Source organism: Salvelinus namaycush, chromosome 22, assembly GCF_016432855.1.
Source record: "Salvelinus namaycush isolate Seneca chromosome 22, SaNama_1.0, whole genome shotgun sequence".
Taxonomy (NCBI): domain Eukaryota; kingdom Metazoa; phylum Chordata; class Actinopteri; order Salmoniformes; family Salmonidae; genus Salvelinus; species Salvelinus namaycush.
The window spans coordinates 14,381,920-14,409,718 of NC_052328.1; the positions used below are offsets into that span (position 1 = coordinate 14,381,920).

At 42.8% G+C, this 27,799-nt stretch overlaps 2 protein-coding genes across 2 annotated transcripts in view; one reads left to right on the top strand and one right to left on the bottom strand.

Annotated features, from left to right (window-relative positions):
• Positions 1-4,495, bottom strand: part of LOC120017403 (cullin-9-like) — a 76,703-nt gene extending 72,208 nt beyond the window's left edge. Inside the window, exons 1-2 of the mRNA XM_038960152.1 lie at positions 4,337-4,495; positions 2,712-3,368 (exon numbers count right to left, since the gene is read on the bottom strand). Coding sequence (XP_038816080.1) covers positions 2,712-3,363 — 652 coding nt within the window. The 5' untranslated portion in view covers positions 3,364-3,368; positions 4,337-4,495. The remainder of the gene's footprint in view (positions 1-2,711; positions 3,369-4,336) is intronic.
• A 10,043-nt stretch (positions 4,496-14,538) lies between these two features.
• Positions 14,539-27,799, top strand: part of LOC120017586 (synapse differentiation-inducing gene protein 1-like) — a 51,994-nt gene continuing 38,733 nt past the window's right edge. The window contains exon 1 of the mRNA XM_038960442.1: positions 14,539-14,903. The gene's annotated coding sequence lies outside the window, so the exon portion shown is untranslated. The remainder of the gene's footprint in view (positions 14,904-27,799) is intronic.

A 27,799-nucleotide genomic window follows, 5' to 3' on the forward strand; every position in this document is an offset into this window, starting at 1 on the left:
TTACATGTCATGACTAAAGGTCAAGTAAACAAGCAGCATCCCTCAAGTATTAGGACTACAGCACAAATATTTTGTCATGTAATTTAGGCACTCACTACACAGGTTCCCATAGTTAGGTGCAGGTTGATGTTTGTTGTCACAAATCTTGCCCTTGGAGGCAGAACTGAGCAATTTCCGCTAGATGGGCAAGCTGCAAAGTCAAATTTGGCTTTATTGTAAAAATTCAGGAAAACAAAAACTAGATTTTTGGTCTGCATTTAAGGTTAGGCATTAGGGTTAGCCTTGTGGTTAGGGTTAAGTTTAGCTTTAAAATCTGATTTTATGACTTAGTGGCTGTGCCAGCTAGTGACTATACTGCAGAGCTGCATCCAGTGCAAGATTCATGACAATAAATGCCAACCTGCTAGTTAGGCTTACCATTGCCCACAGACTCTCACTTTCAAAATTAAAAATGGGAAGTATTGTCAGTCAATGACAATAGAAAATGCTAGGGAAACTTAAACTATCAGCCAAAGGAAAGACTACCCAGTGGCTAAATCAAGAATTTAAGCCCTTTTTTGGCAGATAAAGCTACGACTCATGCAGAAATACCATTATTCAGGTCAATGATGCTTACAGAAGAATATTACACATACCTAGTGACTGATTTACCTAATAGGGGTCTGTGTTTTACATTGCAGCACATGCTCTGTAATCCAATAAACAACCACACTCAACAAACTGCGTAACCGAAAACAAATGGTGTCCTGCACTATAAACATGTTTTGGATAGTAACGGGAGTGGAACTCCAGGCAGATGGGTCAAGTTTCACACCAACACACCAAAAACATCAGGGACCATAGCCTAATTCATAAACAGACTACAGGAACTGTGTGCAGATGTAAAACAGACAGGGGCCAAGTCCTCACATATTAAGTAGTCTACACAAAACATTTTCCCTCACTTTTCACAGCTCATCACTGATAAAGAAATATTAATAGTGGTAAAGGACAGTCTAGGTGACAGCAAGAGGGCAGAAACCCTGCCTAGCCTACCAGTAAGCCTGCTTTTTCTGTCTGGTCAGTTAAGATCAGTGGTCTATATAGAAAGGAAGGTGATAAGTATAGAATAGAGGTCGACCGATTAATCGGAATGGCTTATTAATTAGGGCCGATTTCAAGTTTTCATAACAATCGGAAATCGGTATTTTTGGACACCGATCTGACCGAATGCAGTAGAAGCCAAGGTAAGTTGCTAGCTAGCATTAAACTTATCTTATAAAAAACACTCAATCAATCATAATCACTAGTTAACTACACATGGTTGATATTACTAGTTTATCTAGCGTGTCCTGCGTTGCATATAATCGATGCGGTGCGTATCGTTGCTCCAATTTGTACCTAACCATAAACATCAATGCCTTTCTTAAAATCAATACACAGAAGTATATATTTTTAAACCTGCATATTTAGCTAAAAGAAATCCAGGTTAGCAGGCAATATTAACCAGGTGAAATTGTCCCTTCTCTTGCGTTCATTGCACGCAGAGTCAGTGTATATGCAACAGTTTGGGCAGTCTATTTTGCCAGAATTTTACGTAATTATGACATAACATTGAAGGTTGTGCAATGTAACAGGAATATTTAGACTTATGGATGCCACCCGTTAGATAAAATACGAAACGGTTCCGTATTTCATTGAAAGAATAAACGTCTTGTTTTCGTGATGATAGTTTCCGGATTCGACCATATTAATGACCTAAGGCTCGTATTTCTGTGTGTTATTATGTTATAACTAAGTCTATGATTTAATAGAGCAGTCTGACTGAGCGGTGGTAGGCAGCAGCAGGCTCGTAAGCTTTCATTCAAACAGCACTTTCCTGCGTTTTGCCAGAAGCTCTTCGCTGTGCTTCAAGCCTATCAACTCCCGAGATTAGGCTGGTGTAACCGATGTGAAATGGCTAGCTAGTTAGCGGGGTGCGCGCTAATAGCGTTTCAAACGTCACTCGCTCTGAGACTTGGAGTTGTTATTCCCCTTGCTCTGCATGGGTAACGCTGCTTCGAGGGTGGCTGTTGTCGTTGTGTTCCTGGTTCGAGCCCAGGTAGGAGCGAGGAGAGGGATGGAAGCTATACTGTTACACTGGCAATACTAAAGTGCCTATAAGAACATCCAATAGTTAAAGGTTAATGAAATACAAATGGTAGAGAGAGAAATAGTCCTATAATTCCTATAATAACTACAACCTAAAACTTCTTACCTGGGAATATTGAAGACTCGTGTAAATAAAAGGAACCACCAGCTTTCATATGTTCTCATGTTCTGAGCAAGGAACTTAAACATTAGCTTTCTTACATGGCACATATTGCACTTTTACGTTCTTCTCCAACACTTTGTTTTTCATTATTTAAACCAAATTGAACATGTTTCATTATTTATTTGAGGCTAAATTGATTTTATTGATGCATTATATTAAGTTAAAATAAGTGTTCATTCAGTATTGTTGTAATTGTCATTATTACAACAAAAAAAAAAAAATGTATCAGCCGATTAATCGGTATCGGCTTTTTTGGTCCTCCAATAATCGGTATCGGCGTTGAAAAATCATAATCGGTCGACCTCTAGTATAGAATGTATTACCACCACTTACTACTGCCTCAGTCTCTCTACTCTCATTTCCAATATGGCTGACACTGGGACAGTGTAAGAATGAAATTATCAAAGCCCCACCATACCTGCGTCATGAGAGGCCAGAGCCCGGAGCATCTTCCCAGCACTTCTGCGGGTTTGTTGCTCCTTGTTGCAGAGCAGCTCCATGAGCAGGTCCAGGGCACCCGTCTCCTTGAAGACACCCACCAGTGAGCCGATGCTGGCGTAGGCACTCAGCACATGGATGGTGTGTGTGGTGCTGATGGCAAAGTCGCTCTTCTTGGTCATCTGCTTGCGTGCCCTCCTGACCAAGTTCTTGACATCGTCCTTCATGTCAGAGAGCTCCACCTCATCAAAGGTGACATCAGCAGGGAAATCTCCGCCGGGCCTCTCCTCTGCCTCCTGGAGGGGCCGCTGGGCATCTGCCTTGCGCTTTCCCAGCAGCGTGGGGCAGTTGGCGTAGACGTCCTCCATTGACATCCACATCAGGATGTTCTCCGTCTTGCTCTCGCCTGAGGTTGAACCGCCCACCCCTGAACTGCTTCCCCCTTCTCCTCCTGTCTCATTGCTCCCTCCACCTGAGCAACTACCGTCGTCTATGGTCAGCAGGCACCAGCGGATCAGGTACTCTGTCTGGCCATCATGAGTCCGCCGCTGCCGGATCAACTCCTCTGGGTAGGCCTGCAGCTTCGGGCCCAGCTGGACAAGCAGGTTTCCATTGCGGCGTTCGCCTAACATGACCGCTGTAAATTAAGAATGAATGACTAATATCAATACTTGAGGTGGTGATACTTTGACCATATAAGATCAAATTAAAATAACACTGTTGGACAACTTGTAGCCAGGCTGTATCTTGTTAGTTGTGCACCTCTATGGAAATCAAAGTGAGATACTGGATCAGTGAGGGATAACAAAAACTACTGGATGGGCAAATCAGCCAATGAATGAAGACTTGGCTTGGCTGTTGACATAATAAAGCTATTGGTGAATGGCAAATATAGCTAACGTTCGCTAGTTTGCTATACATTTCCAGAAACTTTAGTTTCCTTTTCATTATGACCGATTTGAATATTAATTTAGAGAAAAAAGGTACCTATCAACACATATGTAGCTAGCTACTATAGTTAACTAAATAACAGTAGTAATTTGCATAAGAGATTGAAGAGCAGTTAGCTAAGCTATTATACAGCAGTTGCAAATTCTAACGACGGTCAGTAAACGCTGGCTGCTGCTATAGCGTTTGTTAGCTAGTAACGTTATCTAGTTTGGTAGCTAACTTTATTACATTTGATCCACTTTGACTATCAAAGCCCTCTTCAAACATCTGATTCTATCAGCTGGGAAGTTAACGTTAGTCAGCTCCACTTTTTAAACACTAGCGAACGTTATCGTTCTATTTACTATGAAAAAGGTGTGGCTGCCAATGTCGCTGAATAACTCCAACAAGTTTACACTACAGACTGCCTCATCAGCAGGGGCCCTTTTGACAAGGCAACCCTGCCTCAAATTATTAAAGAAGCTACATTACCTAGCTAGCTTGCTAACGCCTGCCTCTGTTTCTAACGTTATCGAGAAGATTTTAAAAGCTACCAGTAACTAACATTAGTTACACTTTTTTGTACTATATATATGTGATTAGCGGGCTTTGCGGGTAACTGAACTAGAGCGGCCTAATAACACCAACATAGCATGGGATAGATAACTCGTTTACCTCCAGTGTTACAGAGTTTCCCCTTCACTTCTTCCCCGCTCTTCTGTCGATAGAGCTTTCTTCTCCGTTTTAATGTATCGTTTCCCAGCCTGGAAAAAGTTCAAAGGCAGCGTTTGATACTACGGGGCGCACCGCACGGTGACAGCAAACGTATGGTTTAGAAACTGAGGTGACGGGTAGGAATTTCCCTGTGAAACGAACGGTTGTTACTAGTTACCACAGCCACAAAGTCAAAATTGGCTATATCGTAACAAATTGTGAAAACTAAAAATAGCCTTTTGGTCTTAATTTAAGGTTATGGTTAGGCATAAGGTTAGTAGTGTGGTTAGGTTTAAAATCAGATTTTATTAAGACACATTTTAGAAATGGGCGGGGTTTATAACTTTGTGGCTGTAATAACTAGTGATGACCGAATGAAACCGCTTCACTTCCGCTTAACTTTCATATCACGTCCCCTAATGTCAAAGAGGAAGCGGAGAAGCGAAAGGTTTTACTCCAACCAAAATATGTCCACCAAAATAAGACCACGAAGTGAGTCATTTTTGTATGGAGGCCAATGAGAGAGTTTCGAATTTGTTCAACAAAAATGTAGTTGGGAATTTGCTATTATTTAATTGAATAGAAATGTCATAATGGCTAGGTTGTTACCAATACACTGATATAGTGGCCGCTCGTGTCATTTTGGTAACATTGAAAAAAAACGACTTTATATCAGAGTTTTGACTGTTTTCATAGACATAGAGGACTCATCATGGATATGACTCGTGTTAGCATGGCCATTGCCATTGAGGGCTTCCACCATTTTTAGGTAGGCAACTGGGTGGGGATTCCTATGAGTTGGGAGCAATCAGCAAATTAATAAGAAGATAATTGACTAGTTTAAAATTGAGATAGCCTCAATGACGTTGTCCATGCAGTTACAGACGCTATAATGGCACAGATACAAAGATGAGCCCTCTATCCATCTCTATGGACTATTGTTCACACACGTATGTGCCCTCTCATTGGCTAGAATTACAGATAGAACAATGAGACAGATATTTCACCGGATGTATAAATGTGAAGTATCCGGTTGGCGTTCCCACTCACTACTAAATATCGTAGTGAGAGAAACCCCAGTGGCCGGCAGTGGGAGAAGATGAAACGAGATGGATTTTGGCTGACATTCTGTTAATTTATTCATCAATGAGATTTGATCTCAATACAGTTCTGTTCCAAACAAAGTGAACTAAGTTTTGTAGACTTTACCCTTTACCAAAGTTTTAAGAAATTGTGTTGTTGGGCCTCCCGAGTGGCGCAGCGGACTAAGGTACTGCATTGCAGTGCTAGAGGCGTCACTACAGACCCGGGCTCGATCCCAGGCTGTATCACAACCGGCTGTGATCGGGACTCCCATAGGACGGTGCACAATTGGCCCAGTGTTGTCCGGGTTAGGGGAGGGTTTGGCCGGGGGGGCTTTACTTGGCTCATCGCGCTCTAGTGACTCCTTGTGGCGGGCCGGGTGCCTGGAGGCTGACCTCGGCAGTCAGGTGAGCGGTGTTTCCTCTGACACATTGGCGCCGGCTGGCTTCCGGGTTAAGCGGGCAGGTGTTAAAAAGCACGGTTTGGCGGGTCATGTTTTGGAGGATGCATGACTCGACCTTCGCCTCCCGAGCCCATTGGGGAGTTGCAGCGATGAGACGAGATCAAAATTGGGGGGAAAAGGGGGTTTACTATCAGAGCACTGTCAGTTTGGTATTTGGTATTTTATTAGGATCCCCATTAGCTGTTGCAAAGGCACACGTAGCATACATATCAATAGATACACACAAACTATCTAGGTCAAATAGGGGAGAGGCGTGGTGCCGTGAGGTGTTGCTTTATCTGTTTTTTTAAACCAGGTTTACTGTTTATTTGAGCAATATGAGATGGAACGGCGTTCCATGCAATAATGGCTCTATATAAAACTGTACACTTTCTTGAATTTGGGGACTGTGAAAAGACCCCTGGTGGCATGTTTGGTGGGTAAGTGTTTGTGTCAGAGCTGTGTGTGAGTTGACTGTGCAAAAATGTTGGATTTTCAACACATTAATGTTTCTTATAAAAATAAGTAATGCAGTCAGTCTTTCCTCAACTCTTAGCCAAGAGAGGCTGGCATGCATAGTATTTATATCATCCCTCTGATTACAATGAACAGCAAGATGTGCCGCTCTGTTCTGGGCCAGCTGCAGCTTAACTAGGTCTTTCCTTGCAGCACTCGACCCCACGACTGGACAATAATCAAGATTAGACCAAACTAGAGCCTGCAGAACTTGCTTTTTGGAGTGTGGTGTCAAAAGAGCAGACCATCTCTTTATATCAGACAGACCTCTCCCCATCTTTACAACCATTGAATCTATATGTTTTGACCATGACATTTTACAATCTAAGGTAACGCCAAGTAATTTAGTCTCCTAAAGTCACAGTTAACCAGGTGTTGTTCAACAGCCACACCATTCATTACCAGATTCAGCTGAGGTCTAGAAAGTAGGGAATGATTTGCACCAAATACAATGCTCTTAGTTTTAGAGATGTTCAGGACCAGTTTATTACTGGCCACTCTTTGTTAAGAGTTTCAGTGACTTCATTAGCTGTGGTTGCTGATGCCTATATGGTTAAATCATCAACATACATGGACACACATGCTTTGTTTAATGCCAGTGGCAGGAGTACAATGCTACCTGGATGGCATCCTCGTTACTGGGAAAGACGAAGACAAACCATCTACAAAACTTCGATGCGACCTTACAGAGATTGGACTACAGACTGTGAGTTAAAATATGCATTCTTTCAATAATCGGTTGAATACCTAGGACACGTAATCAACGCCAAGGGCCTTCATAAGGTCAAGGCTATCTTGGACGCACCAGCTCCTCAAAGTGAGCCAACTAAGTTTTTTCCTGGGATTACTGAATTACTACGGACACTTTATCCAGAGCTTAGCAACAAAGCTGAAACAGCTGCATCAGTTGCTTTGTCAGGACAAAACATGGAAATAGACAGAACAATGCGAGGAAGCATTCGTGAAATCTGAGGCACTGATGCACTTCGACCAGTCATTGCCCATCCAACTAGCTTGTGATGCTAGTCCATATGGTGTGGGAGTACACCCTTCTTACAGATAGATCATTGTCTGCTGACGAGCATCTTTGGAACGCATACTGGAATTCCGTCACTTGTTGCAACCAGAATACAAACATGGGCTTTGTTGTTATTAGCACACACCTATGACAACAACTACCGCAAGTCAGAACTGCAATGCAACGTAGATGGACTTTCCAGGTTACCACTACCTGTAGACAAACCAGAGTCACGCCAAGTGGACATCTTCTACTTCAGACAAGTGGAAAATGCATCAGTCACTTCAACACAAGTGCAGAGAAACACAAGAAACGACCCAGTGTTATCTGAAGAGATAGACATTATTATCAAAGGTAAAGTTGCTCCAAAACTGAAACCTTACCTTTCAAGGAGAACTGAGCTGCCAGTACAGTCCAGTTGTCTGCTGTGGGGGAGGAGAGTTATCTTTCCGCCTTCACTGAAGAAACTAGTGTTGCAACAGCAACACTCAGTTTATTGTGGAATGGTTTGCATTAAGGACATCCTGGATTGGATGGAAGCATTGAGGAGAAAGTGAAATGTTCCTCATGTCAGAAGGTGCTCAACGTACCTAAACTTGCACCTCTTCATCCGTGGGATTGGCAGGATGAGGCATGGCAACGCATACATATCGACTTTGCAGGTCCATTTGAAGACAGAATGTTTCTAGTGGTCATGGATGCTTATAGCAAATGACCAGAGGTTGCCATCATGATGTCTACTACTGCAGAGAGACTATTGAGAAGCATAGAGAAGTGTTTAGTGAGTTTGGATTGCCACTCTAACTCATTAGCGACACCGGACCACAGCTAGTGTCCCAAGAAATGGCTACGGTACAACAGGTGAATGGCGTACAACCAATCAGGTACGCACTGTATCATCCATCAACCAACAGGCTGGCATAGAGGTTTGCACAGACCATGAAACATGCATTAAAAGCATCTCAGGGTCAAGGAACACAGCACCAACATTTGAACAGCTTCCTGTTATCAAAGATGTTGTTGATAGTTAGGTTGACTACTGTTACCATACGAGAGATAGTTGGGCACCTAGATGCTTGGACTTGTCAAACAGACTCTCCCAACAGTTAATTTAGGATGGGAGGAGTTGTTGTGTATTGGGGTTGTGCCACAGAGCATCATGGGAGTTGTGGAGTGTGTCGAGATGATCACATTCCAGATAAATGGTTGAACTGAATTACTAAAACAGCTGCAAGGAAGCAGCAAGCAGCCACGCAAAACTGTCTTGAGTGGCAACCAATCTGCCCAATTAGCTGTTATGTTTCCTTACGCCCACTTACACTGAGTTTACAAAACATTTGGAACACCTTCCTAATATTGAGTTGCACCCCCTTTTGCCCTCAGAATAGCCTCAATTAGTTGGGGCATGGATTTTACAAAGTGTCAAGCGTTCCATAGGGATGCTGGCCCATGTTGACGCCAATGCTTCCTACAGTTTTGTCAAGTTGGCTGGTAGTGGATCTCTACTCCAAATAGTTTGTGTCCAGTGTTTCCGTTCCTTAGCCCACTGCAATTGCAGTTTCTTGTTTTTTGCTGAAAGAAGTGGAACTCTGTAAGGTCGTCGGCTACCATACCCCAATCGTTTCAAGGTGCGATGAGTTGTGCATTCTTTTATGGGTCTTTTGGCACCAATATTGTACTGGACTGTCAGTTGACTAACTGTAGCCCGTCTGTTGCTCTAAACAATTCGCATCAGCCTCCTTTGTCCTCTTTCGTCAATGACCCATTTTCGACCACTGGGCGGCCATTGGTTGGGTGTCCTTTGGGTGGTGAACCATTCTTGAAACACATGGGAAACTGTTGAGCATGAAAAACTCAGCAGCGTTGCAGTTCTTGACACACTCAAACCGGTGCACATGGCACCTATTACCAACAATGGACTGATGACACCATTGCCCAGCTCCAGGGGTCCCTCGCCTGTATGAACTGGGATGCACACGTGTCTGGTTCCAACAACAATATTGACCAAATGGTTACCACAATAACGGACTATATCAAGTTCTGTATACACTGTGTGATCCCCACGAGAACAACCATGGATAAATGGCGAATCAAAAACGCATTACGCATGAAGATTGCATTCTCCCATTGGGATATGCAGTCCCTACACCAACTGAACATACCATTCAACAAGCCAAACTAAGGTACAAGGACAAGATGGAGGAGGAATTCAGCAACATGAACGCTAAGCATGCCTTTCAAAAAGTCAGGAAGTGTGCAGGCTACTCCGATAAACCATCTTCACAGGCTCATGATGACACAAAGCTAAGTGCAAGGCAGCGGGGCCACAAGGGACACCGGGTCGAGTCCTAAAAGCCTGCGCTGCTGAGCTCAGCCCCATCCTCCACAGACTGTTTGACCTATCACTATCCATCAGCACAAAAACATCTACCATTGTCCCCATTCCTAAAAGTCTCCTCAGACTGAGTTCAACCATTACCGACCTGTTGTCCTCACTTCACTGATCATGAAATGCTTGGAAAGACTGGTTCTTAACATCCTACTGCCCACCATTCACTCCTCCCTTGATCCCTACCAGTTTGCTTACAAAGTGGGGAGAGAAACGGATGACGTGGTGGTCTGCATGCTGCACAGGCTCCTGGAACACTTGGAGGGAACAGGGAATTGCGCACACATCTTGTTCGTGGATTTCAGCTTTGTCTTTAACACCATCCAACGCCACACTATAATCCAGAAGCTCAATAACCTGGACTTATCTCCCACCATCAACCTCAGGCCATGAGGATAGATGACACCCTGTCCTCTGTGCGCATCACCAACACGGGCGCGCCGCAGGGTTGCGTTCTTAGTCCGTTAATCTACACCCTGTATACCAATGACTGCCAAAGCATGGACCACAATACACTCCTTTTCAAGTACCCTGATGACACAGACATCCTGTCCCACCCCCTCTCCTTCCAGCAATATCAATCATCCTTTACCCAATTCAGTGAATGGTGTCGCAATAACTACCTGGATCTCAAAATCTCCAAAACAAAATAAATACCAACCAACTTCCGCAAAAAAAACGTGACAACCCTTTCCTCATCAACTGAGAGGCCATCGAAATGGTTCCTTCATTCAAATATCTCGAAATATCAATAGACCACAAACTCACCTTCGAATAACACACCACTGAAATAACTAAGAAATCACAGCAATGTCTGTCTGTCATCAGACGTATGTGCAACCTGTCCGTCAAACTCAAACTCCTTCTGCTACTATACCGGAGCATAATTGAACCACTACTCATCTACGGCAGCATCTGTTATCACAATACGCTCAGAGTCTCACAATGCAACAAACTGAAGAATTTAAACTGATTGGCCTCCCCAAGTCCTCAACTCTCCCTTCAGAATGATCGCCCTATCCACCGCAAAGCCCACCACATAATCTTCAGCCCGGACCACCCATATCACCTTTTACTTTGATCATCACCTTTGCTTTGATCACCTCCCATTAGGTAAAAGAAACCGGTTGATCCTGTGGTGCACTGAGCATTTCAGGAGGAGTTTCATTCCGGGGGCTATGACCTTAGTGAACAATTCCATGTAATTTCTCCCATGAAAGGGGGGGGGGGGGGCACTATTTATGCCTGACTGTTTTTTGTGTGTTATTACATGCCACCAGGTGGGTAGGGCTGCTACACTGCGTCCGAATCAGGTCACCTGAATATAATGAAAGCTACCAAAACACAGCACACCCATTGCCACACAATAACATTAACCCTGGAGCAGTACTCATAGTTCATAGTTCAATTTGCACTCAATGTCCAATAACTACTCACTCTGTCATGTTGAAATGTTATGTTGCAGCTGTGACAGTCACACCAGGATCCATACAGTAAGCAGTCCTGCAGAAGGGAGAGGGAAAGGGCAAACACGCAGGTGGTTATCTGAAGCCATGGATTACAGGCAACATCCGCACTGAGCTAAAGGGTAGAGCTGCCGCTTTCAAGGAGCGGGACTCTAACCCGGAAGCTTATAAGAAATCCCGCTATGCCCTCCGACGAACCATCAAACAGGCAAAGCGTCAATACAAGACTAAGATCGAATAGTACTACACCGGCTCCGACACTCGTCGGATGTGGCAGGGTTTTCAAACTATTACAGACTACAAAGGGAAGCACAGCCGAGAGCTTCCCAGTGACACAAGCCTACCAGACGAGCTAAAGTACTTCTATGCTGGCTTCGAGGCAAGTAACACTGAAACATGAATGAGAGCATCAGCTGTTCCGGACGACTGTGTGATCACGCTTTCCACAGCCGATGTGAGTAAGACCTTTAAACAGGTCAACATTCACAAGGCTGCAGGGCCAGATGGATTACCAGGACGTGTACTCCGAGCATGCGCTGACCAACAGGCAAGTGTCTTCACGGACATTTTCAACCTCTCCCTGTCTGAGTTTGTAATATCAAATCAAATCAAATTTTATTTGTCACATACACATGGTTAGCAGATGTTAATGCGAGTGTAGCGAAATGCTTGTGCTTCTAGTTCCGACAATGCAGTAATAACCAACAAGTAATCTAACCTAACAATTCCACAACTACTACCTTATACACACAAGTGTAAAGGGATAAAGAATATGTACATAAAGATATATGAATGAGTGATCGAATTATAAGCTCGCTTTGTTAATAGGTATATCATAACTGCATACGTATTTAGTAACGTTTTCAACATTTTCATGTCTCTGTGTCCAGTATGAAGGAAGTTAGACGTAGTTTTTCGAGCCAATGCTAACTAGAGTTAGCACAATGACTGGAAGTCTATGGGTATCTACTAGCATGATCGCAATGACTGGAAGTCTATGGGTATCTACTAGCATGCTAGCAGATAACCATAGACTTCCAGTCATTGTGCTAACGCTAGTTAGCATTGGCTCATAAAACTACCTCTAACTTCCTTCATACAAGACAGAGAAGGGAATTATATGCCATCAAAATGAACATAAAATTTGACATACCAATTAGGATCTGGCTAAAAATACTTGAATCAGTTATAGAACCCATTGTTCTTCATGGTTGTGAGTTCTGGGGTCCGCTCACCTACCAAGAATTCACAAAATGGGACAAACACCAAATTGAGACTCTGCATGCAGTATTCTGCAAAAATATCCTCTGTGTACAATGCAGAACACCAAATAATGCATGCAGAGCAGAATTAGGCCAATATCTGCTAATTATCAAAATCCAGAAAAGAGCCGTTAAATTCTACAACCACCTAAAAGGAAGTGATTCCCAAACCTTCCACAACAAAGCCATCACCTACAGAGAGATGAATCTGGAGAAGAGCTGGTCCTGGGGCTCTGTTCACAAACACACCCCACAGAGCACCAGGACAGCAACACAATTAGACCCAACCAAATCATGAGAAAACAAAAAGATAATTACTTGACACATTGGAAAGAAATAACAAAAAAACTGAGCAAACTAGAATGCTATTTGGCCAGAATACCTGACCACTGTGACTGACCCAAACTTAAGGAAAGCTTTGACTATGTACAGACTCAGTGAGCATAGCCTTGCTATTGAGAAAGGCCACCGTAGGCAGACCTGGCTCTCAAGAGAAGAATGGCTATGTGCACACGGCCCACAAAATGAGGTGGAAACTAAGCTGCACTTCCTAACCTCCTGCCCAATGTGTGACCATATTAGAGAAACATATTTCCCTCAGATTACACAGATCCACATAAATTCGAAAACAAACCCGATTTTGATAAACTTCCATATCTACTGGGTGAAATACCACAGTGTGCCATCACAGCAGCAATATTTGTGACCTGTTGCCACAAGGTCAACCAGTGAAGAACAAACACTATTGTAAATACAACCCATATTTATGCTTATTTATCTTCCCTTTTGTACTTTAACCATTTGTACATCGTTACAACACTGTATATATACATAATATGACATTTGTAATGTCTTTATTATTTTGGAACTTCTGTGACTGTAATGTTTACTGTTCATTTGTGTATTATCTACTTCACTTGCTTTGGCAATGTTAACATATGTTTCCCATGCCAATAAAGCCACTTGAATTTAATTGTATTGACATACAAATGGTATCCACGATTTCATCTGACTCTGGGGAAGTAGATAAAGGGCATCATTGCCAAAATCCCAAAGTGTTCCTTTAAATAGAAAATATCATACAACTGTCTCCCATTCTTTTACTTTTAGATTTGTGTGTATTGTTGTGAATTGTTAGATACTACTGCACTGTTGGAGCAAGGAAAACAAGCATTTCGCTACACATGTAATAACATCAGCTAAATATGTGTATGTGACCAATAAAATTTGATTTGATGTGCACAAATAGAGCAAGCGAAAGCACTGTCCTCATACACAAAATGTTCTTAATGTTTTCAGTGGTTATGTGGTGGTACTTCGTGCCTACAGATTTCTTCTCCCTCACTATGCTGCTGCACACACTGGGCTCCAGGCTGTGCTCCAGTGCTAGTGCACATGTATTAATGGGCTCCTGAAACCGGAAATAGCAAGATGTCAGCCCCCACAAATTGGTGTATGCAACCATGAGTAGATTAAATTGAAAACAATGGTCGGCCATCTTGGAGGCTGTCTCTAGTTCTTATTAAAGCTCAATGTTCCAAACCTGGGACTTGCAGTACATCAACCCTTATTATTTGTTTGACGTGTAGCCTACACCTGGGGGCAGCATTGGATAATTTGATAGGAGAAACAACAGCGAGGTAGAGACCGAGGTCAATCATTCTTCAACATTCACAACATTAAATTGTCTTATTTGTGAGTCAATATACAATTCAGTATAGGATTTACCTATAGTACCAGATGGGTTACTAAACCATAGTTTATTGTAAACCTTTGATATTGTAATCCCTTTGAAATATGGCATAAAATCCCTATTTCAGCACAAAAATATGTTGAAATAACAGGCATTCTTTAGGACCATGGGGTGAACTGTTCCATTTGATTGGTACCTTCACACTCACCCAGCACTAGATTGATAGCGGGTAAGGTCTGAAATGCTGATATTTGACACTTTTACACACAAAGCACAGTGCAGCTGCCTTCACTTCACAAGTAAGAACTGTGGTAGCTGTAGCCGGTGGTGTGTGCCTGTCTGTATGCTGCACGTGTTCCCCGCTGTATTCATCCCATCTGAGCAGAAGATAGAATGCAACACCCCCTTTGCAGGCACACAAAATACAAATGTCATTTGATGTTTTTCTTCAGGGTGGACATCGGACTATTGAGGCTTTGGCTAAACACTTTTTGTTAGACTAGGTGGAGACAGAGTCCTGGATAGATTTATATGGGATAGCCTGTAGAGAATTCCTACTGTAAGGGAAGGATCGCTGACGGATTGTTAAACCCTCGGTCCACTTATGTTTCCGACGGGATCTAGTCTACTCGCCGCAGAACGCGCTTTCACGTTGGAAGGTAAGTTTGTGTGAATGTCTTGCCAGTCAGATCACGAACTTGCAGGTTACAGCAACAATTGATTGCACCAAGATGACACCAGCGCATAACCGAATAACACTGTCTTCGTAAATTATTCGCAATGCAAATAGTGTATCGTACATTTGTCAAGTTTTCTAGAAGAGACTGCGGAGAACACAAGCAAGCTAATAAATGTTATTTTCAGTGATTCGTTTTGGGTGATTCTGGTGAATTATAAAACGATAAAGGGTATGCATGTAGACTACTATTTAAAAAAAAAAAAAAATTCTATATATATATGTGTCACTAACACATCTCCGCGTGGGCCATAGCCTATAAGGCAATTTTTTCTTTCTTTCTAGAGTGAGCTGTTTGGGAACTGTTCCGTACTCATTACAAACACGGTAAATAAAGGACCTTGAATGACAGCTCCATGGACAACTCCTCCGTTCACCCGGAGACTTCGTGCAATTATTTTTGATCCGCCGCTGACCACGTTTTAGCCTACTTCTCTGTTTACATTGTGTCATAGGTAGGCTATGAATTACAGTGTAGGCCAGGGCTCTTCGACCCTGTTCCTGGAGAGCTACCGTCCTGTAGGTTTTCGCTCCAACCCGAATCTAGCACGCTTGAATCAGGTTAGTTCAGCGTTTTCCAAACTCTGGGCTGGAGACCCCAAGGGGTGCACGTTTGGGGTTTTGCCCAAGTACTACACAGTTGATTCAAATAATAAAAGCTTGATGATTATTTGAATCAGCTTAGTAGTGCTACGGCAAAACAAAATGCGCACCGAGTTTGGGAAACGTTGGGTTAGTTAAGTCTGGGGTTGGATTGAAAACCTACAGGAGGGTAACTCTTCAGGGACAGGGTTGGAGAGCCCTGCCCTACACTGTAATTCATTAAACTGAACTGGATTCCTTTACTTTACCAGAATTGCAATCCAGTGCATGCACCTTTTATGGAATTAAAATTCTAGGAAATTGGGCAACCCGTAGGCGCGTTATGTTACCCGTTGCACACAACCCACAAACTAAGAGTGCATTCAGAAAGTGTTCAGACCGCTTTCCTTTTTTATTTTTTATTTATTTTTTTAATATATTTTTTTACATTACAGCCTTATTCTAAATAGATTCAATTATTTTCTTCCCTCAATATACACACAATACCCCATAACGACAGCGAAAACAGGTTTTTAGAAATTTTAGCAAATGTATTTGTTTATATTTTGAATATGTTATTTACGGAAGTATTCAGACCCATTGCAATGAGACTCGACATTGTGCTCATGTAACAGTATAACTTTAGTCCGTCCCCTCGCCCCGACCCGGGCGCGAACCAGGGACCCTCTGCACACATCAACAACAGTCACCCACGAAGCATCGTTACCCATCGCTCCACAAAAGCCGCGGCCCTTGCAGAGCAAGGGGAACCACTACTTCAAGGTCTCCGAGCAAGTGACGTCACCGATTGAAAGGCTATTAGCGCGCACCACCGCTAACTAGTTAGCCATTTCACATCTGTTACACTCAGGTGCATCCTGTTTACACTGATAATCCTTTAGACGTGTCTACTTGATTGGAGTCCACCTGTGGTAATTTCAATTGATTGGACATGATTTAGAAAGGCACACACCTATCTATATAAGGTTCCACTGTTGACAGTGCATGTCAGAGCAAAAACCAAGCCATGAGGTTGAAGGAATTGTCCGTAGAGATCCAAGACAGGATTGTGTCGAGGTACAGATCAGAGGAAGGGTACCAAAAATATTTCTGCAGCATTGAAAGTCCCCAAGACAAGTCCCCCATAATTCTTAAATGGAAGAAGTTTGGAACCACCAAGACTCTTCCTAGAGCTGGCCGCCGGGTCAAACTGAGCAATCGAGGGAGAAGGGCCTTGGTCAGGGAGGTGACCAAAAACCCAATGGTCACTCTGACAGAGCTCCAGAGTTCCTCTGTGGAGATGAGCACTTTCCAGAAGGACAACCATCTCTGCAGCACTCCAACAATCAGGCCTGGTCTTATGAAACCAAGATTAAGCTATTTGGCCTGAATGTCAGGCGTCACGTCTGGAGGAAACCTGGCACCATCCCTACAGTGAAGCGTGGTGGTGGCAGCATCATGTTGTGGGGATGTTTTTTAGTGGCAGGGTCTGGGAGACTAGTCAGGATCGAAGGAAAGATGAATGGAGCAAACTACAGAAAGATCCTTGATGGAAAACCTGCTCAGGAACTCAGACTGGGGCGAAGGTTCACCATCCAACATGCGACCCTAAGAATACAGCCAAGACAACGCAGGAGTGACTTTGGGACACGTCTTTGAATGTCCTTGAGTGGCCCAGCCAGAGCTCGGACTTGAACCCGATCGAACATCTCTGGAGGGACCTGAAAATAGCTGTGCAGCGACGCTCCCCATCCAACCTGACAGAGCTTGAGTGGATCTGCAGAGAAGAATGGGAGAAACTTCCCAAATATGGGTGTGCAAAGCTTGTAGTGTCATACCCAAGAAGACTCGAGGCTGTAATCGTTGCCAAAGGTGCTTCAATAAAGTTCTGGGTCTGAATACTTACACTACAGTTGAAAAGTTTGGGGTCAATTAGATATTTCCTTGTTTTTTAAAGAAAAGCAAAAAAAAAATTATATTAAAATAACATCAAATTGATAAGAAGTACAGTGTAGACATTATTAATTTTTATGGAATATCTACATAGGTGTGCAGAGGCCCATTATCAGCAACCATCACTCCTGTGTTCCTATGGCATGTTGTGTTAGCTGATCCAAGTTTATCATTTTAAAAGGCTAATTGATCATTAGAAAGCCCTTTTGCAATTATGTTAACACGGCTGAAAACTGTTGTGCTCATTAAAGAAGAAATAAACTGGCCTTCTTTAGACTAGTTGAGTATCTGGAGCATCAGCGTTTGTGGGTTTGATTACAGGCCTAAAATGTCCAGAAACAAAGATCTTTCTTTTGAAACTCGTCAGTCTATTCTTGTTCTGAGAAATGAAGGCTTTTCCATGTGAGAAATTGCTAAGAAACTGAAGATCTCTTACAACGCTGTGTACTACTCCCTTCACAGTACAGCGCAAACTGTCTCTAACCAGAAAAAGGAGTGGGAGGCCCCGGTGCACAACTGAGCAAGTGGACAAGTACATTAGAGTGTCTAGTTTGAGAAACAGAAGCCTCACAAGTCCTCAACTGGCAGCTTCATTAAAGCGTGCCTGCAATTCCCATCCAACCTGACAGCTTGAGAGGATCAGCAAATACAGGTGTGCCAAGCTTGTAGCGTCGTACCCAACAAGACTCGATGCTGTAATCGCTGCCAAAGGGGCAGAGTAAGTAAAGGGTCTGAATACTTATGTAAATGTGATATTTCATTTTTATGTTTTATAATTTAGCAAACATTTCTAAACCTGTTATTGTGTGTAGATTGATTGGGGGGGACAATTTAATCAATTTTAGAATAAGGCTGTAACGTAACAAAATGTGGAAAAAGTCAAGGGGTCTGAATACTTTCCCGAATGCACTGTATATTGCTTTCATGGGAAGTTAGGATAGCCTATCAGTCGACAACTTAACACTCATTTTAAAACATAAACGTTATCTGGCCTGATTGATTACTTCCTTCCCATTGTCATCTCTTGTAACCAATATGTGATACCGTTGTGTTAGGTGACGTTGTAACCGTTCAGATTTATAGGCTATAGCCCCCAGTTCCCACTGCATTTTTTTCATTGTTCCCCTCTAATCAGGGACTGAAAAGTGCGGTAAGAGCTGGCAGACGCAACACCTGTGAAAAAGCCATGCGAAAATGTGATTAACATGACATGGCAGGACTATAGCCTAACAACTGACTATAATGATTTCTGTCAAACCTACTGAAATTCATATTTTACAACTTCATATTCTTTACATGGAATCCGACCTCCAACAAAACTGTCATTGGACTTTAGGGGAAAATAATATAAAAATAAAAAAAGTTTAGATTGTATTTTAGTGTTGAGAGGTGGGACTGATTGTCACTTCACATTCTCACTTCATTGATTTAGATTCTTGTCAAGATGGAGCTATAGTCCCTTTCAAAGTGGCCAATCTATACTGAACAAAAATATAACGCAAATAAATTCATTATGCCCTAATCTATGGATTTCACCTGACTGGGAATGCATACAGTATATGCATCTGTTGGTCACAGATGCCTTTAAAAAACAAAAAGGCATGGATCAGAAAACCAGTCAGTATCTGGTATGATATGACCACCATTTGCCTCATGCAGCGCGATACATCTCCATTGCATAGAGTTGATTGTGGAATGTTGTCCCACTCTTCTTCAATGGCTGTGCGAAGTGGCTGGATATTGGCAGAAACTGGAACATGCTGTCGTACACGCCAGTCAAGAGCATCCCATACATGCTCAATGGGTGACATGTCTGGTGAGTATGCAGGCCATGGAAGAACTGGGACATTTTCAGCTTCCAGGAAATGTGTACAGATCCTTTCGGGAATGAGGGGCCGTGCATTATCATCTACTTCCGGAGCCGACCGAGATGGCCGCCTCGCTTCGCACAAGCATTTCGCTACACTCGCATTAACATCTGCTAACCATGTGTATGTGACAAATACAATTTGATTTGATTTTATCATGCCATAATATGAGGCGATGGAGGCGGATAAATGGCACAACAATGGGCCTCAGGATCTTGTCACGGTATCTCCGTGCATTCAAATTGTGACGACCCTGTCTGCTGTATTCTTTCTCTTTGCTCTTGTTTTACTTATTAGGATGTTCGGCGGGAGGAGCTGGGTGAGTCGTCAGCGACATGGGGACACACCTGGGCTCGGGTGTGTCGTCAGCGACATGGGGACACACCTGGGCTCGGGTGTGTCCCGGGATAAATACACCTCTTCCCCATTCATTGAGGAGACTCTCTCCATGCAGACACACTGTTAGATTTTGGTTATGGCATTTTTGTGGCTGTTTACTTTGGCACCTTTCAACACCCATCATAATCACATTTTATGTATGCAACCAGTCACTTACACTACTGATTACAGACTACACACACCATTGTCAATTGTATTCACGTTACCTCAGATAATAAATATATTTTTGTTATTCCTTATCTCCACGTTGTCTCCCTTTTTGTTACGGACTTCGAGCCGGTTCGTGACAAGTGGGGGCTCATCCGGGATCTCGAAGGTATTGTGTTTGGGAGAAAACGTGGAGTTAATGTTTGAGATCTCTGTTGGTGCTTTGTTTGCATCTTTTGTTACAGCTTTTTTGAGTTGTAATGTTTGGTGCTCAGTACTAGTTGCCTTTGTTTGTTTGGTAAACTTGACATTGCGGTGGATAGTTGGTTGTGTGCTGCATTGGAGAGAGTACATTGGTTAGTTTCCAGGCCCCTACCCAGGCTGGAGACTCTTGCTCTACTCGCTGTTGGGACAGTGGTCAGAGGAAGTGAGTACAATCGGCTGTGTACCTCAGTGGGAGATTTGGGTAGGGTAGTGACACTTGCTACCTGGAGCTATAGCCTTTCTTTTTCCCCTGTTAGGCTTAGCAACGGAATAAGTTGGGCATGGTTTCACTATGGAATACGTTGGGCATGGTTATTTTGTTTGTTATTTTTGTGTGGTGTCCGTGAACTGAGCAGTTGTCTCGGGGGCACATCCGTGGCTTGGAGGGAATCTGCCAGCGTGCTGTTTTGTTTTGTTTTTTTTAACCTTGCCAGCGGGCTACAGTGCGTAATTACCCACCGCAAATCCGCACGAAGACTAGGGTTGAGTTATTGTGGGGTTTGGGGAATCTCCATATATATCTCATCTCTCTTCTGTGGTGCCCAGTGTGATTGTCATTTCTCTTGTTGTGGTCCGGTCTGGTGTGCTCAGCAGAGGGGAAGAGCGAGGTGTTTTTTGTTTTTGTTGTATTTACTTGTGATTATGGCGTCTAATGTAGACGAGTTCATTCGCTTTCCATCAGAGGAACTGTTTGAATTATGTACTAAAGAACAGCTGTTGAAGATCGCTGAACACTACAAGATTGAAATTAGTGATAAATGTCAAAATAATTCTGTTATGTTGATATTGAAAGCCAATCTGATTGAGTGGTATTCTTGAAGTTAACACTGGGGCGGCCTCTGCCGAGGACTCGCCACCTCCCCAGCCGTCTCCCCGTTTCGTTACAATGGCCGCCCCATCTGTTAGACTTAGTGGTCTGTCTTTTGAACAACAGAAGGAACTGCTTCTGTTACAACTAGAGCATGATCATGTAAAGTATGAAAAGGAATTGGCATTTACACAGGATTTGGAGCGTGCAAAAATCAAGTTGCAACAAGAGCGGCTACAGTTGGTTAGGGAAGGAAAGCTCTCAGGGGAGAGTTTCCTCTGGGAAGGTGACCCAGATTTACCTAGGGGTTGCTCCTCTCTCGGTCATGCCCCTGACTCATTTGATATTGTTGGAAACTTAAGGTTGTTGCCAAAATTTAATGAGAAGGACCCTGAGACATTCTTTTCGTTGGAGCTTATTGCTGACGCGCTCTCTCGCCCTGTTTCTGAATGTCTACATGACTGACCGTTGTTTATTTTGTTTGGTATTGTTCTGTTCTGTCGCTCCTGTCCGCTCCTTCTGGTCTCCTTTTCTTCTTTCCTCTTAAAGGTTGCTTCCTGTGCGCAAAGGTTGCTGAAGTCTGTGGAGGACGAGGTTGGCTGGGGCAAGTGGAAGTGTGAACACATGGATTTGGGATGCTGGTTGGGTCAATTTGGGATGCAGGCTGGGTCTTCTGCTAGTATCCATCCAGGGCAGTATTTTGTTTGTGTGACGACCCTCCCACTCTGTCTGCCGTATTCTTTCTCTTTGCTCTTGTTTTCCTTATTAGGATGTCGGCGGGCGGAGCTGGGAGGGTTGTCAGCGACATGGGACACACCTGGGCCCGGGTGTGTCCCGGGATAAATTCACCTCTTCCCCATTCATTGAGGAGACTCTCTCCATGCATGGCATTTTTGTGGCCGTTTTGTTTGTTTGCTTTTGCACCTTTCAACACCCATCATTATCACATTTGTGCACGCAACAACTCACTTACACCTACAGATTACTGACTACACACACCATTGTTAATTGTATTTACGTTACCTCAGTTAATAAACATATTTTTGTTATTCCTAATCTCCACGTTGTCTCCCTTTTTGTTACGGACTTTGAGCCGGTTTGTGACAAAATATAAAATGCAATTGTGCTCGTTGTCCGTAGCTGATGCCTGCCCATACCATAACCCCACTGCCACCATGGGGCACTCTGTTCTCAATGTTAACATCAGTAAACCGCTCGCCCGACACAATGCCATACACGCTGTCTACCAGCTGCCCGGTAAAGTCTAAACCGGGATTCATCTGTGAAGAGCACTTATCCAGTGTGCCAATGGCCATCGAAGTTGAGCATTTGTCCACTGAAGTCGGCTATGACGCCAAACTGCAGTCAGGTCAAGACCCTGGTGAAGACCAAGAGCACGCAGATGAGCTTTCCAGAGACTTTTTCTGACAGTTTGTGTTGAAATTCTTCTGTTGTGCAAACCCACAGTTTCATCAGCTGTCCAGATGGCTGGTCTCAGACGATCCCGCAGGTGAAGAAGACAGATGTGGAGGTCCCTGGCTGGCGTGGTTACTTGTGGTTAGGGCTGGGCGATATGACGATATACAGTTGAAGTCGGAAGTTTACATACACTTATGTTGGAGTCATTCAAATTAGTTTTTCAACACCTCAACAAATTTCTTGTTAACAAACTATAGTTTTGGCAAGTCGGTTAGGACATCTACTTTGTGCATGACACAAGTCATTTTTCCAACAATTGTTTAGATAGATTATTTCACTTATAATTCACTGGATCACAATTCCAGTGGGTCAGAAGTTTACATACAATGTTGACTATGCCTTTTAAACAGCTTGGAAAATTCCAGAAAATTATGTCATGGCTTTAGAAGCTTCTGTTAGGCTAATTGACATAATTTGAGTCAATTGGAGGTTTACCTGTGGATGTATTTCAAGGCCTACCTTCCAACTCAGTGCCTCTTTGCTTGACATCATGGGAAAATCAAAAGAAATCAGCCAACACGTCAAAAATAATTGTAGACCTCCACAAGTCTGGTCCATCCTTGGGAGCAATTTCCAAATGCCTGAAGGTACCACGTTCATCTGTACAAACAATAGTACGCAAGTATAAACACCATGGGACCACGCAGCCGTCCTACCGCTCAGGAAGGAGATGCGTTCTGTCTCCTAGAGATGAACGCACTTTGGTGCGAAAAGTGCAAATCAATCCCAGAACAACAGCAAAGGACCTTGTGAGGATGCTGGAGGAAACGGGTACAAAAGTATCTATATCCACAGTAAAACGAGTCCTATGTCGACATATCCTGAAAGGCCGCTCAGCAAGGAAGAAGCCCCTGCTCCAAAACCGCCATAAAAAAGCCAGACTACGGTTTGCAACTGCACATGGGGACGAAGATTGTACTTTCTGGAGAAATGTCCTCTGGTCTAATGAAACAAAAATAGAACTGTTTGGCCATAATGACCATTGTTATGTTTGGAGGAAAAATGGGGAGGTTTGCAAGCTGAAGAACACCATCCCAACCATGAAGCACGGGGGTGGCAGCATCATGTTGTGGGGGTGCTTTGCTGCTGGGACTGGTGCACTTCACAAAATAGATGGCATCGTGAAGAAAGAAAATTATGTGGATATATTGAAGCAACATCTCAAGACATCGGTCAGGAAGTTAAAGCTTGGTCGCAAATGGATCTTCCAAATGGACAATGACCCCAAGCATACTTCAAAAGTTGTGGCAAAATGGCTTAAGGACAACAAAGTCAAAGTATTGAAGTGGCCATCACAAAGCCCTGACCTCAAGCCTACAGACAATTTGTGGGCAGAACTGAAAAAGCATGTTTGAGCAAGGAGGCCTACAAACCTGACTCAGTTACACCAGCTGTGTCAGTAGGAATGGGCCAAAATTCAACCAACTTATTGTGGGAAGCTTGTGGAAGGCTACCCAAAACGTTTGACCCAAGTTAAACAATTTAAAGGCAATGCTACCAAATACAAATTGAGTGTATGTACACTTCTGACCCATTGGGAATGTGATGAAAGAAATAAAACCTGAAATAAATAATTCTCTACTATTATTCTGACATTTCACATTCTTAAAATAAAGTGGTGATCCTAAGGGAATTTTTACTAGGATTAAATGTCAGGAATTGTGAAAAACTGAGTTTAAATGTATTTGGCTAAGGTGTATGTAAACTTCCGACTTCAACTGTGTGTATGTATGTATATACAGTGGGGCAAAAAAGTATTTAGTCAGCCACCAATTGTGCAAGTTCTCCCACTTAAAAAGATGAGAGAGGCCTGTAATTTTCATCATAGGTACACTTCAACTATGACAGACAAAATGAGAAAAAAAATCCAGAAAATCACATTGTAGGATTTTTTTATGAATTTATTTGCAAATTATGGTGGAAAATAAGTATTTGGTCACCTACAAACAAGCAAGATTTCTGGTTCTCACAGACCTGTAACTTCTTTAAGAGGCTCCTCTGTCCTCCACTCGTTACCTGTATTAATGGCACCTGTTTGAACTTGTTATCAGTATAAAAGACACCTGTCCACAACCTCAAACAGTCACACTCCAAACTCCACTATGGCCAAGACCAAAGAGCTGTCAAAGGACACCAGAAACAAAATTGTAGACCTGCACCAGGCTGGGAAGACTGAATCTGCAATAGGTAAGCAGCTTGGTTTGAAGAAATCAACTGTTTGAGCAATTATTAGGAAATGGAAGACATACAAGACTACTGATAATCTCCCTCAATCTGGGGCTCCACGCAAGATCTCACCCCGTGGGGTCAAAATGATCACAAGAACGGTGAGCAAAAATCCCAGAACCACACGGGGGGACCTAGTGAATGACCTGCAGAGAGCTGGGACCAAAGTAACAAAGCCTACCATCAGTAACACACTACGCCGCCAGGGACTCAAATCCTGCAGTGCCAGACGTGTCCCCCTGCTTAAGCCAGTACATGTCCAGGCCCGTCTGAAGTTTGCTAGAGAGCATTTGGATGATCCAGAAGAAGATTGGGAGAATGTCATATGGTCAGATGAAACCAAAATAGAACATTTTGGTAAAAACTCAACTCGTCGTGTTTGGAGGACAAAGAATGCTGAGTTGCATCCAAAGAACACCATACCTACTGTGAAGCATGGGGGTGGAAACATCATGCTTTGGGGCTGTTTTTCTGCAAAGGGACCAGGACGACTGATCCGTGTAAAGGACAGAATGAATGGGGCCATGTATCGTGAGATTTTGAGTGAATACCTCCTTCCATCAGCAAGGGCATTGAAGATGAAACGTGGCTGGGTCTTTCAGCATGACAATGATCCCAAACACACCGCCCGGGCAACGAAGGAGTGGCTTCGTAAGAAGCATTTCAAGGTCCTGGAGTGGCCTAGCCAGTCTCCAGATCTCAACCCCATAGAAAATCTTTGGAGGGAGTTGAAAGTCCGTGTTGCCCAGCAACAGCCCCAAAACATCACTGCTCTAGAGGAGATCTGCATGGAGGAATGGGCCAAAATACCAGCAACAGTGTGTGAAAACCTTGTGAAGACTTACAGAAAACGTTTGACCTCTGTCATTGCCAAGAAAGGGTATATAACAAAGTATTGAGATAAACTTTTGTTATTGACCAAATACTTATTTTCCACCATAATTTGCAAATAAATTCATTAAAAATCCTACAATGTGATTTTCTGGATTTTTTTTTCTCATTTTGTCTGTCATAGTTGAAGTGTACCTATGATGAAAATTACAGGCCTCTCTCATCTTTTTAAGTGGGAGAACTTGCACAATTGGTGGCTGACTAAATACTTTTTTGCCCCACTGTATTAGGCCTATTTTTATTTTGTTTGCAACTGTAGTTGAAGTGTTTTCTATTTACCTTTTTAGATTTCTTACGTTCATATTTTATATTGTTACATGCTTAATTGAAAATGTGCACAGGTTCTAAATAAAAGGAAATTAAATATGAGTAAGTACCTTTTTTATTTGTTGAGTATAATTCAAAATGTAATAAGAAATAGGCATTTACATGTGGTCATTTTATGTAAACTATTTATTCATTTAATTTATAGAAAATGTGCTATATCGGGATATGAGATTTTGTCCATATCGCCCAGCCCTACTTGTGGTTTGCGGTTGTTAGGCCGGTTGGACGTACTGACAAATTCTCTAAAATGACTTAGGAGGTAGCTTGTGGTATGAGAAATTAACATTCAGTTCTCTGGCAACAGCTCTGGTGGACATTTCGGCGTCAGCATACCAATTGCACGCTCAACTTGAGACATCTGTGGCATTGTGTTGAGTGACAAACATTCTAGTGACCTTCGATTGTACCCAGCACAAGGTGCACCTGTAATGATCATGTTGTTTAATCAGCTTGTTGCTATGCCACACCTGTCAGGTGGATGGATTATCTTGGGAAATGAGAAATGCTCACTAACAGGGGTGTAAACAAATTTGTGCACAAAATTTGAGAAGTTTTTTGTGCGTATGGGACATTTCTGGGATCTTTTATTTCGGCTCATTAATAGCATGTGAACAACAGTTTACATGTTGCGTTTTATATTTTTGTTCAGTGTAATATATCTTCAGGAAAAGGACTGTGCCATTATTGTCCTTATTGCAATTAGGCTCAGTTGTGAGTTAAGCCTGTAAAAGCTTGTTCTTGTAATGGTCACTTATGTTCATATGCTCAGAGATAGCACTGTCATTGAGCCAAAATGTGACCAGCTAGATATTCTCATAATGTAAATAGAGATTTTGTAATGTTGAACAGTTGTCCCTTCTATAGGCTTTAGTTTTGACCTTAGCTTTGATTTTTGAAGGGGATAGAAATGGAATAGTGGCAGTCCATTTTAATTCCACTGGAGCCTTTAATTTGCTAATGAACCATTAATTTGCTAATGTTTTGATATGTGCTTAAAGGCTGTTGGTTTACTGTCCCTGAGGCATTGAATACAAAGCAGCATGTTGAACTCTTTTGCAAAATACAAAAAAGCAAACAAATAAAGGTTTGAACTCAAGCCAAGGGAGTCCCAATACCTCCCACATTCAGCGAGGTGTCTAATTAGTCACAGGATGCTGCACAAGAAGCTGCTCTCACACACTGTGGCAATACACTTAAAAGCTGACTTGGACATGGCATCCATTAGAGCCTCATCCTGCACACACAGTTTACTGCTGAACCTAGCAAAAAGGGCCTTTCTGTTCCAGGCCTTGGCAAGGGTATAGCATGCAGATAGATAATGCAATGGTGGAATCTATGGCTCTGACATGCAACGTTACTGCTTACGCAGGGACTATATTGGCATGGTTGAGGACCAAAAGCTTGCAGGGCTGAGAGGGAATGAGGGGGGTAAGGTGTGTGCATGTGCACATGCAGTCATGTATGTGTTTGCCAACAAAATGCATTTGTTGGTACACACCCCACCAGATGAAATGCAAAGTGATGTAGGCCGGGAGTTAAAGTGCCTTAGGCAGCACCAAACCTCTCAGGATTTAATGCTTGGCAGGGTTGATGTTTTGTAACTGGCAGCTGTGCAATTAAATCTTCATAGAGATGGTGGATGTTAATTGACAAAACACTCTTCACTTTTTGATAACCCCTTTACCTGACCATGTTTCTGACTGAGCTGGATTTACCAAAATAACTCCGCACAATTAAATACATTTACAACTGAGTGCAAGATTATATGAAAATAGGCAGAAAGCCAATCACTGATTAAACCCCCTCAAAAAACTGTTTTTCTCATCTGAATTACCAATTCAGTAACATGAATAGAGGAAGCATGTACAGGCTTAA